Source organism: Thalassophryne amazonica, chromosome 19, assembly GCF_902500255.1.
Source record: "Thalassophryne amazonica chromosome 19, fThaAma1.1, whole genome shotgun sequence".
Classification (NCBI taxonomy): domain Eukaryota; kingdom Metazoa; phylum Chordata; class Actinopteri; order Batrachoidiformes; family Batrachoididae; genus Thalassophryne; species Thalassophryne amazonica.
Window position 1 is genome coordinate 50,371,341 of NC_047121.1, and position 16,460 is coordinate 50,387,800.

A 16,460-nucleotide genomic window follows, 5' to 3' on the forward strand; every position below is an offset into this window, starting at 1 on the left:
GACTGAACAGAACACAACCGTGAGGCACATCCTCTCTCTGGGATCTTCACTGGCAAACTGTTGTAAGAGCTGCAATGCAAGAAAAGTTACTGATTAGTTGAAACATGTTATTAAAACCAGTCATTCTTTGTTGCTTTGGAACAAACTTGTAAGAATAAAATACACAGCAGTAGCAGCAATCAAAGCACTGATGTTCATCAATGTACAATAAATACATGACTCAGTGTAAATCAGATCTTTTCCTTTTGTTCTTCAAACATTCAAGCAGTTCTTCTGTTACTGTCTCTGATGCATGCTTCAACATGACTTTCATTCCATTGAGAACCCAAAGATCCTCCAAAGACACCCCTGGCAAAAATTATGGAATCACCGGCCTCAGAGGATGTTCATTGTGTTGGAGCCATGATTCATGTCAGTCCACTTGGTGCAACAGCTCTCCAAGGTGTGATCACTCCTTTTTAGATGCAGACTAACGAGCAGATCTGATTTGATGCAGGTGTTAGTTTTGGGGATGAAAATTTACAGGATGATTCCATAATTTATTCCTCAGAATTGAGTGAGTCCATATTTTTTTCCCTCTGCTTGGTCTAAAAAAGTAACTGTTACTGACTGCCACAATTTTTTTTCCTGATTTCTTATAGTGTTTCTTAAAGCCAGAAAGTTGCCATTTGAAATGACTTTAGTTTTGTGTCATGTCTGTGATCTGCTTTTTTTTCTACAAAATTAAACAACAATGAACATCCTCCGAGGCCGGTGATTCCATAATTTTGCCAGGGGTTGTACAGTCACCACTTCAAGTCACAGATTAGCATCAAAGCCTCACAACCATAAACTATGACAGGATGCTGGAGACTTAAACCTTCATTTTTCTACCAGTGTATCAGAATCACCAAACACTAGTGACTCCATTAGCTCTCGTTGACAAAGAGCTGTTTGTTTTTCATGCAAATATAACACACAAAGATGTGATAATATGCCGTTCATACCTGTGTAACAAATTCCTTGCCAATGTATTTCTTAGCAATCTCCGCCTGAAAGCTTGGAGCTTCTAAAAACGTCTTGAAAAAATCATAGACCAGCTGCAAGAGAAACATACAAAGACAAAAGAATGAATTCTGGGAATTAAATGAAAAACACCAGTGTCAGAGTGCCTGATGTTTATATAATATAACATAATAATAATAAACAGATAACATAAAGGATTACAATTTATACTTAAGAATAATTTACATTTTTAAAGTTCAAACATAATTAGTGAGAACAGTGATGTCATTATGTATCAAATCATGGAGCAATGTATCATTTCACTCCTGTACAGTACATTTGTTGAACATATGGCACAAAGTATTTAAACTGTTCTGAAGGTAAAATGAGTCCAACCCGATACTTATAAGGTGTACCTTATGAAGTGGCCAGTCAGTGTATATTTACATTCTAAACTGAAAAACCTGAATTTTGACAGCATAATCCAGTGAAGGATCGAGGCCCCCCTCGTTTGAATTTGACATATTTTAAAGATCTTATCATATCATTTGCTCAGTAGTACCTTTATGGATATATTTCAGAAAATGAAAGTATTAAAATTTGTATTATAGTGACCAACCTGGATTTGTGGCCATGCAGGATCCAGCTTGGGTTCTTCACTTTGTGAAAGAAACTCTGCAGCAGGAGGATTAGAGGATAGACTCAACGCCCTGAACGTGTGTGCAGCACACTGTGAGAAAAAAAGGTCAAAGTTATTTTTAATTATTCCACTGACAAAAATATACAACAACAGTCATGTTTGGTTTCTAATTGATTTTGAGGTGATCCTCAGTCTTAGAATACAATCTGCAGAGGAGCAGAAGCTCCATTGAACAACCAGTAAATTTGTAATCCTCGGCTGTACTGACCATGCTCACAATCTCTGGGTATAGACACTCTGAGATGATGGTCCTATTGTCTGTGATGTAGGAAGACAGTTGATTCAGCATCATCTCCTTCATCTGACAATCGAGGAAGTACGTTTCTGGGTCACCGTAAAAGTCATAAACCTCGGAGCATTGCTCCAGCAGTTCTATGATGATCTCCTCCTCACCTGAGGAGGCAGAAAGAGAAAGAGTGAGATGGGTAAAGAGGAGACGAGGAGGAAAAAAAGTCAAAGGTCAAATGAATAAGATGGTGAAGAATACAGGAGCCATGTTTAAAAAGAGGAAGAGAAAGGAGGGGTGTTTCCAGTGCACACTAGGACCAAGTCTGGCATCTATTACACCCATCATGTCTGTGCACACATATGCAGCACTACACGTGATGTCACCACTGCATCCAAAATCTAGCAGGTTTCTTCTGCAGAACTGTACTTACGTGTTGGTGGGCAGATCTTCTGCTGTTCTTCAATGTTCTTCTTGATTTGCTCTGATTCTTGGATGTCAGGTTCTTCTTGACAACCAGATTCAGCAACCTAGCCAGAGAAACAAAAAGAACAATCAGGTGCACGTCTCCTCTGATTCCTCACTCATTCTTCTTTGACTTCAGTGTTGGTTGTAAAATTAGGAGCATCAGAACATAACCAGAAGAAATGGCATCAAATCTGAGTATACGCTGTTGTGCATCTCTGCTAAAAAACTCACTTCTGTCTTAGTCATGTGTTCTCTTTCTGCATGTATTTATGTATATGTAATATTTGAAGCTGTACAGCTACATTCACTCTAACTATTTCTATACATGATGAACAGTCCATGTATCTGTATGTGCTGCATATTTGCAGTGTTTCTTTCTTGTCCGAGCTCAAATTGCTGCAACTTATGTGACAGAAAATACAGAGCATGAAACTCGTAGTGAGTGCACTTACATCTTTGTTAGACAATGCAGGTGAAGACGTCTCCACATCTGACTGATGGGGGGAGGACAGTTTGGAACTTGGGGGATGTATCCAAATGTCATCCTTCTTCTCCTTGATCTTGTCATCCTGCAGACAAAGTAAACAAGATCTATAATCTTCCACTGTTCAGTAGTTTTGTATTGGTTTTTGCAAATAACTAAATCCAAAATAAATAAATCTTTGTGTAAATTGTTTTGAGTTTGTCTCAGTTTTCACTGCTTCCTTTTTTACAATACAAATTGTTACAATTGTGGTTTATATATAAATTATTTTTTTTTAATCAGTAAAGTTTCCCAGATGTGGTCTGATCTGTCCAAACTGTCAATGAGGCTCAGTGCACTTGAACCAGTGGACCAGTCTGTCTCTGTGGACCCATCAAAGTGGAACTAATAAGTCAATGCTTCCTGCAGACAATAAATCCTGCTTCATAACAAACTGCACCCCCACCCCCTCAGGAAATATTAACAGGAATCTGTGTGCAAACAGACAGGTTTTTTTTGTCTGTGATAAAAGATATTTATGTTTCAAAAAACAAATTAATAAACTGTACATTAGAAGCTGAACTCACCACTTGTTTTTTGTGACGTGTCGCCTGAACAGCAGGTGGAGTTTCTTCACTGTAGGGAGAACAAAATGGCAAGTTTAAAAAAAGGTTATTTTATATTCGAATCATGTGAATACAAATAAAATGTATTTTTTTAATCATATATTTTTGTCAAACCATTTATTCTTCCCCTTTTTCTTCAGGGGCACTCGGACTGGCTGGAAGTAGTCGGCAGGTTTAAACCTTCCCCTGGTAACAGCAACATATTTTCCATCGTTCTTCAAGTCTTGTGGATCTTTCACAAGCTGTCCATCAAGTGTGTAAAGCCTGAAAATAAAAAGAAAAGAAAGAAAGAAGAAACTTGATTATTGCAATTCTGACTCTAAATTGCAAGTATTTATAAATGATTAATTTTGATTTGATACAAATATGAGCCTAAAATAATCACAAAACATCATTAGCATAACCATCATTATTTAAAAAAATAGGTTAAAGGCTTTAGTGAGAGTAAAGTTTAATTGTGACAGTCTGGTTGATAGTTCAATAGGTTTTTGTGTTAATTACAGTTAGTATGTTATAACTAGAACTGATGGTGTAACAGCTGTGGTTGGTGCACTGTGCACGTGATTTACAGTGTGTTGGTGTTGTACCTCTTCACTCCAGCATGAGAGCACATCATGGATCCCACCACGCTGCAGACGTTGTCCATTGACTTCAGAGCCGTCTTTGGAATTTTTACAGTCACTGAAGGAATTAGAGGCTCTCCATTGGTGAAAACACTGCAGAGTGAAGAAACAGAGAATGAGACAAATACTCACAGAAAATTCACATTCAGGATAAGTAATTATCCATCTGAAAGTCTGGACTTACTCGATGGTGAAATACTCTATTTTTGGATTTCTCTCATTTTTACCAGTCGCCTCGGTTTTGGTCTGAACAACAGGTTTAATCTGAAAAGATTTGAAAAGCAGTTTAAAAAAATGATAAGCCACAACAGGAAATAAAGAATAAAGCATAATCCATTTTGAACGTGCACTTAAAGTTTCATATGTGCTAAATGTTAACAGACATTCTTTTTGTGCAAACATGCACTTTTTAGCTGTGAAAGAAGAAATTTATGGGAGAAAATCTTTGTAACTAAACAACCTGCACAGAAGAAAGTGAACTCACGTCTTCTTTATGACGTACTGCTTGAACAAATAGTTTCTCTTTACTGTGGGGAGGAAGATCAATATGGGAATTAAAAAATGATTTCACAGTAGATTCACATGTGAATACAAATAGAATGTATTTATTACATTTTTAAAAAATGTATTTATTTACTGCCCTACCATTTGTTCCCGTCACATTTCTTGCTGAAGTAGTACTGAACAGGTTTAAACTTCCCCTTACTAACAGCAACGTAACAGCCGTCAAACTTCAACTCCGTCACAGATTTAACAGGTTGTCCATCAAGTGTGTAAAGACTGCAAGTTAAAAGAAGAGTTAGGAGAAACTGGAGCAAGCTTTGATCACATTCAATGACTGACAATTTACTTTCTGTTACACACACACACACACACACACACACACACACACACACACACACACACACACACACTCACACACACACACACACACACACACACACACAATAACAGGGTCAATTCCAGTTCAGACTGCAATTTTTAACAAAACAAAACAAAATTATTATTGTTATTATTATTATTAATAATTATTATTCAGTTCCATTAATAAGTGTGTGTGTGTGTGTGTGTGTGTGTGTGTGTGTGTGTGTGTGTGTGTGTGTGTGTGTGTGTGTGTGTGTGTTTGCACCTCTTCACTCCAGTACGAAGGGACATGACGTCTGCAACAATGGCTAAAACGCTTTCCATTGACTTCAGTGCATATTTTGGAATCTTGATGTTAACTGAAGGAATTAGAGGCTCTCCATTGGTAAAAACTCTATTGAATGAAGAAAAAGAGATCATTAGTCAGAGAACATTAAAATTCTGGACAAATAATTATCCATCTAAAAATCTATACTTACTTTATGGAGAAAGGCCTCAATTTTTGATTATCCTTGAGCTGAATCACTGGCTTTATCTGATTTTTTTAAATGGTAAAAGAAAAAAACAATTAATATGCAAAAGCAGCAAGTAAAAATTGCCACACTATAAGTGTTGATATATTTTAAAATAACAGGAACTTGAGGTCTGTGAACAAGGCTGTAAAATGCCATGTCAGCTGATTAAATATATACATCAGTGGAAGTAAAACCTTTGTGATGAAAATAATTAACAAACTGTAATGATGGCATCTGTTTGACAAATATAATGTGGGAATTTATGCAGGAAAATATGTAACATGCATGAAGCTGCATGAAGTATGGAAGTGAACTCACCACTTTCTGTGCACGATGTTCTTTTGCAACAGCAGGTGGCTGGTCTTTACTGTAGGCAGTAAACACATCACCAGGTTTAAAAAATGTCTCTTACATGAGAACGACATAGGAACACAAATAAATGCATTTTCTTGATATTGTTTGTTTTATGTCATACCGTTCATTCCTGATGTTCTTTCGTGTTTGGACCGGAGGAACCCGTGTCACTCTGTCAGCAAACACACTACATCATCAGATAAAAACAGATATAATCATTCAGACAATATTCATATTCAGGTTCAATAATTGTCCACATGAAGGTCTGGACTTACACAGTCTTCTTCCTCTTATGGACAGTTGGGTCCTCAGTCGGTTTAACCTGAAAGTTTAAAAAAGGTGATAAAAATTTAATATGCAGCAGTCATTAAAAAAACAAACATGGAACATTGTAAGAGGTGAATTATTATAATTACACAATTATGCTGAGTCTTTTAGCAACTTGGATTTTTAAATTACTATTAATGTAAATGTAAGTTTGTTCAGTTTTGTGGAATAAACAGAATATTTTCTGACCTTTTCTTCTTTCTTTTTCTGTGGCTGTGAGTTCTTTGGTTTTGCACCGTAGCTGGAAAGATAAAACAAATCATATGATTGAGGGGAGAAATGCAGATTACAGTGTAATAAAATCCCTTTAATTAGATCAAAGATTATTATTTTTTAGATTAAAAAAAGTTGAACAAACCCACTGAACAACCTGTTGTTGTTTCTTATTTTTTATGTGCTCACAGAAACTGAGAGGACTTTAAGAGTTAGCTTTTTTATACCAGAAAATGGGAAGAAAAAAGTCTTGAAGTTTCTGTGAATCATTTTCCAAACAGTGCATTTCCTTTTGTAAATGTCAATGAGCTGAAAAAGCAGTGAGACAGACAGAGATTGGTGTTTCTGTGCATGATACTTACTCTAACTTCTTAAAAGGCTGGTATCCAGCTGCAACATAAGTCTCTCCATGTTGCACTTCATCCAGTCCACAAACCTTGGCTCCATTAACTGTGTACAGTTTTCGGACAGCTCCAAAGGGAGCCTTGAGTTTAGACGTCAAGATGTCCAAAAGACTTTCAAATGTGGGCACCTGACGCTTATTAAAAGTGATCTTTACTCCTGGAAGATAAGCGTCTCCATTTCTGTACACAATAATTGTTTTGTTTGTTGATGAGTTTTGGGGGATTCTGTGTGACATATTTGATTTTGTAGAGCAAAAGTTTGGTTCTATGTATATTTGTACGACAATAAAGGCTCTGTTCTATTTAACACAGCTGCACCTCTGAGATCACACTGACAACAAATGCACACGTGAACAACAAAGACCATCAAATGGAACAACAACCTTACAGCTGAAACAGCAAAGCTGACATAACATTAAAAGGAAGATAAAGATTAAGGTACTCAAGGAACAATTTCAATAAGACATCAAAGATAAAAGCATATTTTGCCTAGCAACAGTACAGATATCAAAGATGTTGCATATGCTTTTATCTTTGATATCTTTATTGAAGAATATCGGGAATGAATGGTATGACATATGACATTTGGTCACTTTTCAAAGGGGTCAGACTTGTCAATAAAGTCAATTTAATGTTCAGTGGCTGATTTCAGGTCAGCTTGGTGTATAAATGTCATTGGTCCAAGCAGTGAGAGCTATCAGCTGGCTGTTAGAAGCAAACTAGAGACAAAACAGAACCATGGTTTGATTGATTGTCCAGCCGATTGTTAAGTGTGATGTAACACATCATGTGATTTTCAACTTCTGAGTCCAAACAAAAAAGGCGTGCTGTCATTAACATTGAAAACTGCACTGAGACTCTCTGATCAGGCTGCACTTAACCCTCCTGTTGTCCTCATTTTCTGTATACACCCTGTGTCCTCCGGTTCAAAATGACCCGTCTTCACTAAACCCCCAATATAAGCAGCTTAATTGAATTTTAAACACCAAATTTCATCTTGCATATTGTCATTCACCACAAAATGTGTGAATACCTGAGTTTTCCCTCTTCACTTGAATTTCTATAGCTTAAGAAAAGGAAAAAAATGTGCAAAAAGGAGTTTTGAATGCATTTTTATTCCCAATGACTGTTTCTTTTTTTTTCTCCAGTGAACAATTTAAGACAATGTACAATACAAAAATATGAAAAATAACATAACCCATTCAACTAATTAGCGCATGTAGGGCAGTATGCAAGTGCACAGCCTTTGCAGATATATTTCTTACACCTGCAGCACACAGTATGTGTTTTACAGTCTTCCTTCTGAGGTCAGAACTGACATCTCTTCCTCTTACTTGCCCTAGCTGGGGAAGTGGCTGTGGTAGCTGGATCCTCAGGTTGATCAGGAGCTCCTGCACTCTGAATAGCTTTCACAACTGCTGCTGAGGCTTCTGTGCGGGGGACATGCTTCCTTCTTTCAATGAGTGGAGTTACAAGTGCCTTTCCTAGCTGCTCCAGGAACACCCTCCTCTTGTTCTGCTTATGAGACATCCAGGTCGGGTTGATCTCTCTCCAAATCACAAAGGCATTGTAGGAGGAAACATCAATGATGTTGTGGAAGATGACCAGGGGCCAGCGGGCAGTCATTCTTCTGCAGCTGTATGTTCCAATCACCTTATCTAGGTTGTCCACACCTCCTTTGTTGCAGTTGTAGTCTAGGATGATGATTGGCTTCCTGTCCTCACGATCGCTAATGTCACCGTCTGTGTGCTGTGTGCTCAGAAGAATACATTCTTGTTTTTCTTTGGGAGGTAGGAAACTAGAGTGGTGGTGGGCGTGAAGGCAAACTTTGAGGAGAAGACCTCTCTCAGATAATTTTTCATATTCGCGATTATTTTTCATATTTGAGATTACAGCGAATTATTTATTTTATTCACAAAGCATAAAACGACTCAGAATCTGATGTCATTGTGCTGCAGCCTCGCTCACTGTTTCGCTCTCGTCTTAAGGCAGGACAATAACATGGAGACTGAGGAGCGATCCATCCTGCATTTGGATAAAACGGACGATTAAAACAGTGACCATCTTCATCAAAGCTGTTTAAAATACGGAGTTTACAGAAGGTGCTGTCGGTGTGTGTGTCTCTGTGTGCCGTAAAATTTTCACCGAAAGCCAGATAAATTTTTAGAATGGTTTCCAGGTGCCAGTCTCTAACAGCTTCTGAAAAAATTCTGATGGAAAAAAAGTCCTTTTCATTCCGCCATTTCCAGACAATGAAAATCCGACGAGGGGGCGGGACCACTCCTTCCACAAGGCGTGCTCACAGGCGAATGACGTCACCGACAGGAGTGGAAAAACTCACGCATGCGCACGAGGGTTCAAGCATGTCTGACGTAAAAACATATGAATGAAATCCATATAGTTTTTGAAAAAAATAAAAAGGTACGATACTTTATGGACAGACCTCGTAGGAACACTCGCAGCTGTAACCCCCAAAATGGAAGAGTGGCTCCAACAGATTTCAGGTACAACATCAGAGGTGTCTGTCCAGAAGAGTGCAGTTGCAGAAACAGCTAAGATACTGCGCCAAACCCTCAAACTCCCAGGCCTCTGGTAAAGGACCCGAATTTGAGGAACATGCATGAATGTCATGACAATATTGGGCTGTCAGGAATTTATTTGAATTGTTCTTTTTCTGGGGCAGAATGATTGTAGAACAGACATCTTCAAAATAATGAAAAACAATAATTTGGTGTGCAAAATTTTATTTATTTTGCTTTTATTTTGTGCTCTGTGTGCTGGATGTGATGAATCACAGCCTCGGGGATGGTTTTCATCCTCCATCCTTTCAACATAGAAGCAACATTATGAATACACGGTTAAAAACATGCACGCAGCACACATGATATTACATTCAGATGTATTTATGTCATTTTACACACTGCTCACCCGTGTTTTGGACTTAGCGAGTGCCTCGATCTTCATCCACATCTTTTCACTTGCTTTGGACCTCAGCTGCTCTCTGTTGAAAAAAGGTGTTAAATGTGAGATCACTGTTTTGTTCTGCACCACCGCAACAAAAACTGAGCTGCTGCTTAAAACTTAACTAAATTGCATGATGTAATTACAGATATTGAACACATACTTCCGTCTTGTAGTCAGGATCTGCTCTATGCAGTGTGCAAAGAGCTCAGGATTCATCATGAGCAGCTGTGGCAGATAATCAGTCAGGATGTGCTTGACAGACCTGTGAACCCACACAAATAAAACTCAGTCCATAACAGACAGGTGACTGTCAGTTGACCTCAGCATCAAACAGGAGTAAAGAAATCCATAGAGTAGAACTGTTTGAATCCATTAAAAAATCAAAATTATTTGAGTAAATATGAGAAAATTAAATGTCAGGATATTTGCACGGCTTCAGTCCAGTATCTTACTCATATAGCTGGCTGTTTGAACACTGGTACACGCCAGGCAGCACAATGGGCAGGATCTCCTCTGCATTGTCACTGATAAAATGTGTGATATGCTTCTTTATGCAGAACTGCAGCGCTGCCTTTGCCACCTAAACAGAACAGATGTCTCAGTCAAGACAACACACACTGACACTAAAACTGAAAGAGCTCCCTGATAGGGAACAGTCATAAGTTCCAAAGGCAAAGTTGATGATCTGTCCTCAGTTACCACATGATTTGAGCCGGAGATGCATCGGGCCAGCTGCTTGAAGAGAGGCTCCTGAACCAACTTGCATTCAGAGACATACGTAGATGCACTCGAGAATTTTTGCCAGCTCTTTGATGAACAGCAGCTCTTTACATGTGCACGTCTTTGGCCAGTGCTTCAACAGATAGAGCACCAGCTGTTGGGACGGAAAAGTAAGACAACTATGTTAATTCATGAGCATCTTTTTCAATGTGTAGAAAACAGAAGACATTCTCTAAATGAAATCTGACTGGTGCATCCTTAAGAACATAATCTATTCTGCTGTAAATTATTTGACATACCGGCCCAGTTAGAGTTGCTTCCTTCATCAAAAAATACACCTGACCAGCTGCAAAGTGCAGAAAGAGGAACACTGAGTGTCAAACCATTTGAATTTACATGCAAACATGAAGGTAAAGCTTCAGGGGAGCAGAGAGATGGTGGACAGTTTCTGAACATATTACCTGTTCATGGTACAGATGGAGTGTGTTTGGTTTGTGGAGGGGCACCAAAACTCTCCAGAAGAAAACCAGGTCTTCTTCAATCAGTGGAGGCGCAACGTCCTTTATGATCCTGTGGGATACAAAATAAATAAATAAATAAATAAAAAGTCAGTGTGTCCGATTTAAAAAAAACATGTTTAGCTTGAATAAATGGCTGGGAAGCAATTACAGCCATCAGCTGTGAGCTTCATTTGTTCCTCTGTGTGTTGATCAAAGGATAAATAGATGTAACAGCAAAATTACAGTGAATCACTGAATCTGATATAATAATTACATTTAAAAAATCATTAACATATTTCATTTTTGTTTCTGAAAATAACACTCCATACTCTTCCATGACTTCCAGGAGTTCGGCGATACCAGTGGGCTGCCACTTCTCGTCCACAAACCTTTGGAAACAAAAACATTCAGACATTTTAAGTTAAGAGTGTCCTTTCAAAGCACTTCATTATGATTGGAGTGAGCATCCATCAATAAGACAAATCATCCATGCTGTCATTTCAGCCTGTTTGAAAAACGAGCACTGCAGCAGAGGAACAACACTGACCTGTAGCAAATATCACAGAACCCACAGAGAATGAATCCTTGCAGTCCAGGGAAGATACTGTAGATGCTCTTGACTGTCACTTGGAGCCACTCCCTCTCTCTGGGATCTTCACTAACAAACTGCTGTAAGAGCTGCAATGCAAGAAAAGTTACTCATTATATGAAACATATTATGGAAAACCAGTCATTCTTTGTTGCTTTGGAACAAACTTGTAAAGGCACCTTGACACTTGCACAAATTTGATCTGTGCACTGGCATGCAACCTTGCATATTTTTCATGCAAATATATTCCAAAGATGTGACAATATGCTGTTCTTACCTGCGTGACAAATTCCTTGCCAATGTATTTTTCGGCAATCTCCACCTGAAAGCTTGGAGCTTCTAGAAACGTCTGGAAAAACTCATAGACCAGCTGTAAGAGAAACACAAAAAGATAAAGGAATGAATTCTGGGAATGAAATGAAAAACACTCGTGTCAGTGTGCCTGATGTTCATATAAAATAATATACAAATATGAAACAACATCAAGGATTAGAATTTGTACTTCAGAGTAATTTGTTCCTTTAAAGTTCAAACATTCACCACAGATTACTTTCTAATTAGTGAGAACAATGATGTCATTATGTATCATGTTATGTTTCAAATTGTGAAGCAAATGTATCGTTCCACCCCTATACAGTACATTTGTTGAATGTGTGGCACAAAGTATTTAAACTGTTCTGAAGGTAAAAATGAGTCCAACCCGATACTTATAAGGTGTACCTTATGAAGTGGCCAGTCAGTGTATATTTACATTCTAAACTGAAAAACTTGAATTTTGACAGCATAATCCAGTGAAGGATCGAGGCCCCCCCTCATTTGAATTTGACCTGTTTTAAAGATCTTATCATTTGCTCAGTAGTACCTTTATGGATATATTTCAGAAAATGAAAGTATTAAAATTTGTATTATAGTGACCAACCTGGATTTCTGGCCATGCAGGATCTAGCTTGGATTCTTCACTTTGTGAAAGAAACTCTGCAGCAGGAGGATTAGAGGATGGACTCAACGCCCTGAACATGTGTGCAGCACACTGTGAGAAAAAAAGGTCAAAGTTATTTTTAAATATTCCACTGACAAAAATATACAACAACAGTCATGTTTGGTTTCTAATTGATTTTGAGGTGACCCTCAGTCTTAGAATACAATCTGCAGAGGAGCAGAAGCTCCATCGAACAACCAGTAAATTTGTAATCCTCGGCTGTACTGACCATGCTCACAATCTCTGGGTATAGGCACTCTGAGATGATGGTCCTTTTGTCTGTGATGTAGGAAGACAGTTGATTCAGCATCATCTCCTTCATCTGACAATCGAGGAAGTACGTTTCTGGGTCACCGTAAAAGTCATAAACCTTGGAGCATTGCTCCAGCTGCTCTATGACGATCTCATCCTTACCTGAGGAGGCAGAAAGAGAAACAGTGAAATGGGTAAAGAGGAGATGAGGAGGAAAAAAGTCAAAGGTCAAATGAATAAGATGGTGAAGAATACAGGAGCCATGTTTAAAAAGAGGTCACAAGAGAAAGGAGGGGTGTTTCCAGTGCACACTAGGACCAAGTCTGGCATCTATTACACCCATCATGTCTGTGCACACATATGCAGCACTACACGTGATGTCACCACTGCATCCAAAATCTAGCAGGTTTCTTCTGCAGAACTGTACTTACGTGTTGGTGGGCAGATCTTCTGCTGTTTAACAGTTCTTCTTGATTTGCTCTGATTCTTGGATGTCAGGTTCTTCTTGACAACCAGATTCAGCAACCTAGCCAGAGAAACAAAAAGAACAATTAGGTGCACGTCTCCTCTGATTCCTCACTCATTCTTCTTTGACTTCAGTGTTGGTTGTAAAATTAGGAGCATCAGAACATAACCAGAAAAAATGGCATCAAATCTGGGTACATGCTGTTGTGCATCTCTGCTAAAAAAAACTCACTTCTGTCTTAGTCATGTGTTCTCTTTCTGCATGTATTTATGTATATGTAATATTTGAAGCTGTACAGCTCCATTCACTCAAACTATTTCTACATATGAACAGTCCATGTATCTGTATGTGCTGCATATTTGCAGTGTTTCTTTCTGGTCCGAGCTCAAATTCCTGCAACTTATGTGACAGAAAATACAGAGCATGAAACTCATAGTGAGTGCACTTCCAACTTTGTTAGACAATGAAGCCATCTCCACATCTGATTGATGGGGGGAGGACACTTGGGAACTTGAGGGATGTATCCAAATGTCATCCTTCTGTTGGGAAGGTGTCGTAGCACGGACCCACAACAGGGGGCGCAAATGAACGGACAATGAATAAGCCAAAAAGTAACAATTTAATGTTGTGATAATACACAACTAAATTCACAGAAATTTGCACAGTCAATTGACACCAGGTGACGTGTGGGCAGGCTCGAAGATAGAAGACCCCCGACGAGAGAGAAGCCGCGTCCCACACGGCTTCCACCACCAACGGTCTGAAGAACACCGGAGCCGCCAAGTCCCGAGTCCCCAGGTGGCCTCTGTCTTCGGCTGTCGACCCTGGTACTGCTGGCAGAAAGCAGAGATAAGATGAATGAGTGTGAGTCCGCACACTCAGTAATCCACAGTCTATACACAGTTAGGAGGGAGCACCTCCACCTCCAATCACACACTCGTGCAGCTCCTGGTTAACCACTTATCTGGGTTGGAGTGTGAGGCGAAGCTGTCGCTGTCACACCAAATGCCAATCCCACAGACAAGGCAACACTCCAGGAAAACGGCTGCAACAGAAGTTCAGATTGTTACACAACATGTCAGTCAGCAGAGAAATTACCTCTTCAATAGTTGCGATTTCTCGGCGAGGAGGTGGAGTTGCAGTCCGGCTTTTATGGTGGTGATGATGATGATGAACGAGTGACAGCTGGTGCAGAGGATGAGTGACAGCTGTCACTTCTTCTGGGTCTGGCGCCCTCTCGTGCTTGGAGCCCGCACTCCAAGCAGGGCGCCCTCTGGTGGTGGTGGGCCAGCAGTACCTCCTCTTCAGCGGCCCACATAACACCTTCATCTCCCTGATCTTGTCATCCTGCAGACAAAGTAAACACCATCTCTCATCTTCCACTGTTCAGTAGTTTTGTATTGGTTTTTGCAAATAATTAAATCCAAAATAAATAAATCTTTGTGTAAATTGTTTTCAGCTTGTCTCAGTTTTCACTGCCTCCTTTTTACAATACAAATTGCTACAATTGTGGTTTAGATTAGAGGATGACATTTTTCGGGAATTCCCGTGGGTCACGTGATTCCCGCGGGATGGGAGTCAAAATGTTATCAATCACGTGATTGGGATGGGACGGGAATAAAAATGAACGGGAGCGGGCAGGAGCGGGAATGCCAAAAATAGATGATGATTTTCATCTATTTAAAACAACCAAAACACGTTCACAACGCGATCAGACACAACAAATTTGCGGGATTCGCGTGGCGACGGACGCACCTCCTTCACCCGGTGTGTCGCTCAGCTTTTGCTGCGAAAATTCGCTCCGGTGCGTCATCAAATAGGAGGAGCTTCCATTCCGCTCGCCAGCTCCGGTTGTCAGTTGAGTTAACATGACGGATGTTGATCACAGGAGCGAGTTGTTGTGGAAAGCTCATTATCAGTATCATTATTTGCTTCAGGAGCAGCGTCTGGATGATGACCATCTTTCCACCTCTGCAGGCGCAGTTTGAGGACCAACTGTCCCGTTCACACACGCGCATGTAAACAATAATAATAATAAAAAAAGAAACTCTGCTGTCTGCTGTGGTATTGTTGCTTGCTCCCCCCCCCCCCAAAAAAAAACTCTGTCATAATTGTGTTTATAAACCAGTCACCATTTGTTTTATTATACATCTGTGTAGTTAATTAATAAAAATTTTCCACAGACGAACTCGCTCGCGTGCGCATGTAAAAAAAAAAAAATCTCAGCTGCTTGCTGCTCCTCGCTCTTTCTCAAAAAACTCTTGTCATAATTGTGTTTAGAAAGTGTGGTAGAATTGAAGATTATTCTTATACTTTTATTTTGAAGACATTTCAGACATTAACAGGAAGTTAAGGAGACAGGGGGGGTGGCTGGAAGGAGGTTATGCGTGGTTCGGGTGTGGTGCTACAAGGCTGAAGGATAATAAAAATGGATGTTCACTGAAAGTCTCATCTGTTGGCACTATTCTTGAAGAAGCACGACAGAAACCAGTCACCATTTGTTTTATTATACATCTGTGTAGTTAAAATATTGTCCATAGACGAGTCGCTCGCGCACGCACGTAAAAAAAAAGAAAAAAACAAAACTCCGCTCCCTCTGCTGCAGGGGCGTCGGACTGGGGGGGTAAAGGGTACGATGTACCCAGGGCCCAGAACATGGGGGGCCCACAAAAAACTGGCATTAAATACATTTTTGTGTTGCATTTTATTAATGTCCATACAATTCATGTTGTAAATGAATATAATTAGAATGAATGTATAAATGTTGCAAAACATAATTCTGCTCTAACAATAATATTGAAAGATCTCTGAGGGCCCTTCCACCCCTGCACAGTTGTACAATGGTTTAGTCCAGGCGCACAGGCGGCACTCCCCCCTCACACACACACACACACACATCCCAAACGGGATCTCACAGAAAGAGGAAACAACTAATCAATTTAATTGATTATTAAAATAGTTGTCAACTAATTAGTTGTTAAATAACTTTGTTTTACCACAAATGTTTCATTTCGTCCATATAAATCAACCGTTTCTGCAGTGCAGCTTTGCTTTGAATCTTGAACCAATCGAAGCAGTGATTCGCAGATCGAAGTACTGCTTCGATCTGGTGCTTTGTTTAATTAAATGGACTGCATTTATACAGCGCTTTTCCATCTGCATCAGACGCTCAAAGCGCTTTACAATTATGCCTCACATTCACCCCGATGTCAGTGAGCTGCCA

General features: G+C 39.5%; 1 protein-coding gene and 1 long non-coding RNA gene across 2 annotated transcripts; both read right to left on the bottom strand.

Moving 5' to 3' along the window:
• Positions 1-1,528: 1,528 nt before the first annotated feature.
• On the bottom strand, positions 1,529-5,484 carry LOC117531920 (doublecortin domain-containing protein 2C-like). Its single transcript, XM_034195108.1, has 13 exons — positions 5,434-5,484; positions 5,220-5,348; positions 4,736-4,870; positions 4,575-4,617; positions 4,275-4,354; positions 4,055-4,183; positions 3,582-3,731; positions 3,429-3,477; positions 2,831-2,947; positions 2,344-2,440; positions 1,893-2,077; positions 1,604-1,714; positions 1,529-1,546 (listed from the first exon to the last, which is right to left on the bottom strand). Exons 2-13 carry the CDS (start codon positions 5,276-5,278, stop codon positions 1,529-1,531), a joined length of 1,173 nt encoding a protein of 390 aa, XP_034050999.1. The 5' UTR covers positions 5,279-5,348; positions 5,434-5,484.
• Positions 5,485-9,697: 4,213 nt separating this feature from the next.
• LOC117500860 lies at positions 9,698-10,213 on the bottom strand. The gene is made up of 3 exons (XR_004557873.1): positions 10,184-10,213; positions 9,892-9,993; positions 9,698-9,768 (listed from the first exon to the last, which is right to left on the bottom strand). It is a non-coding gene; the product is annotated as an uncharacterized LOC117500860 (long non-coding RNA).
• Between the last annotated feature and the right edge of the window lie 6,247 nt (positions 10,214-16,460).

What these genes read in the sequence shown, in the direction of transcription:
- LOC117531920 (XM_034195108.1), bottom strand. Translation starts at nt 5,278, where the DNA reads ATGGAAAGCGTTTTAGCCATTGTTGCAGACGTCATGTCCCTTCGTACT. An exon ending in ATAGAGTATTTCACCATCGA is followed by an intron (nt 4,184 to 4,274) that starts GTAAGTCCAGAC and finishes TTCACTCTGCAG; the next exon opens with TGTTTTCACCAATGGAGAGC. An exon ending in CACGTCACAAAAAACAAGTG is followed by an intron (nt 2,948 to 3,428) that starts GTGAGTTCAGCT and finishes CTTTGTCTGCAG; the next exon opens with GATGACAAGATCAAGGAGAA.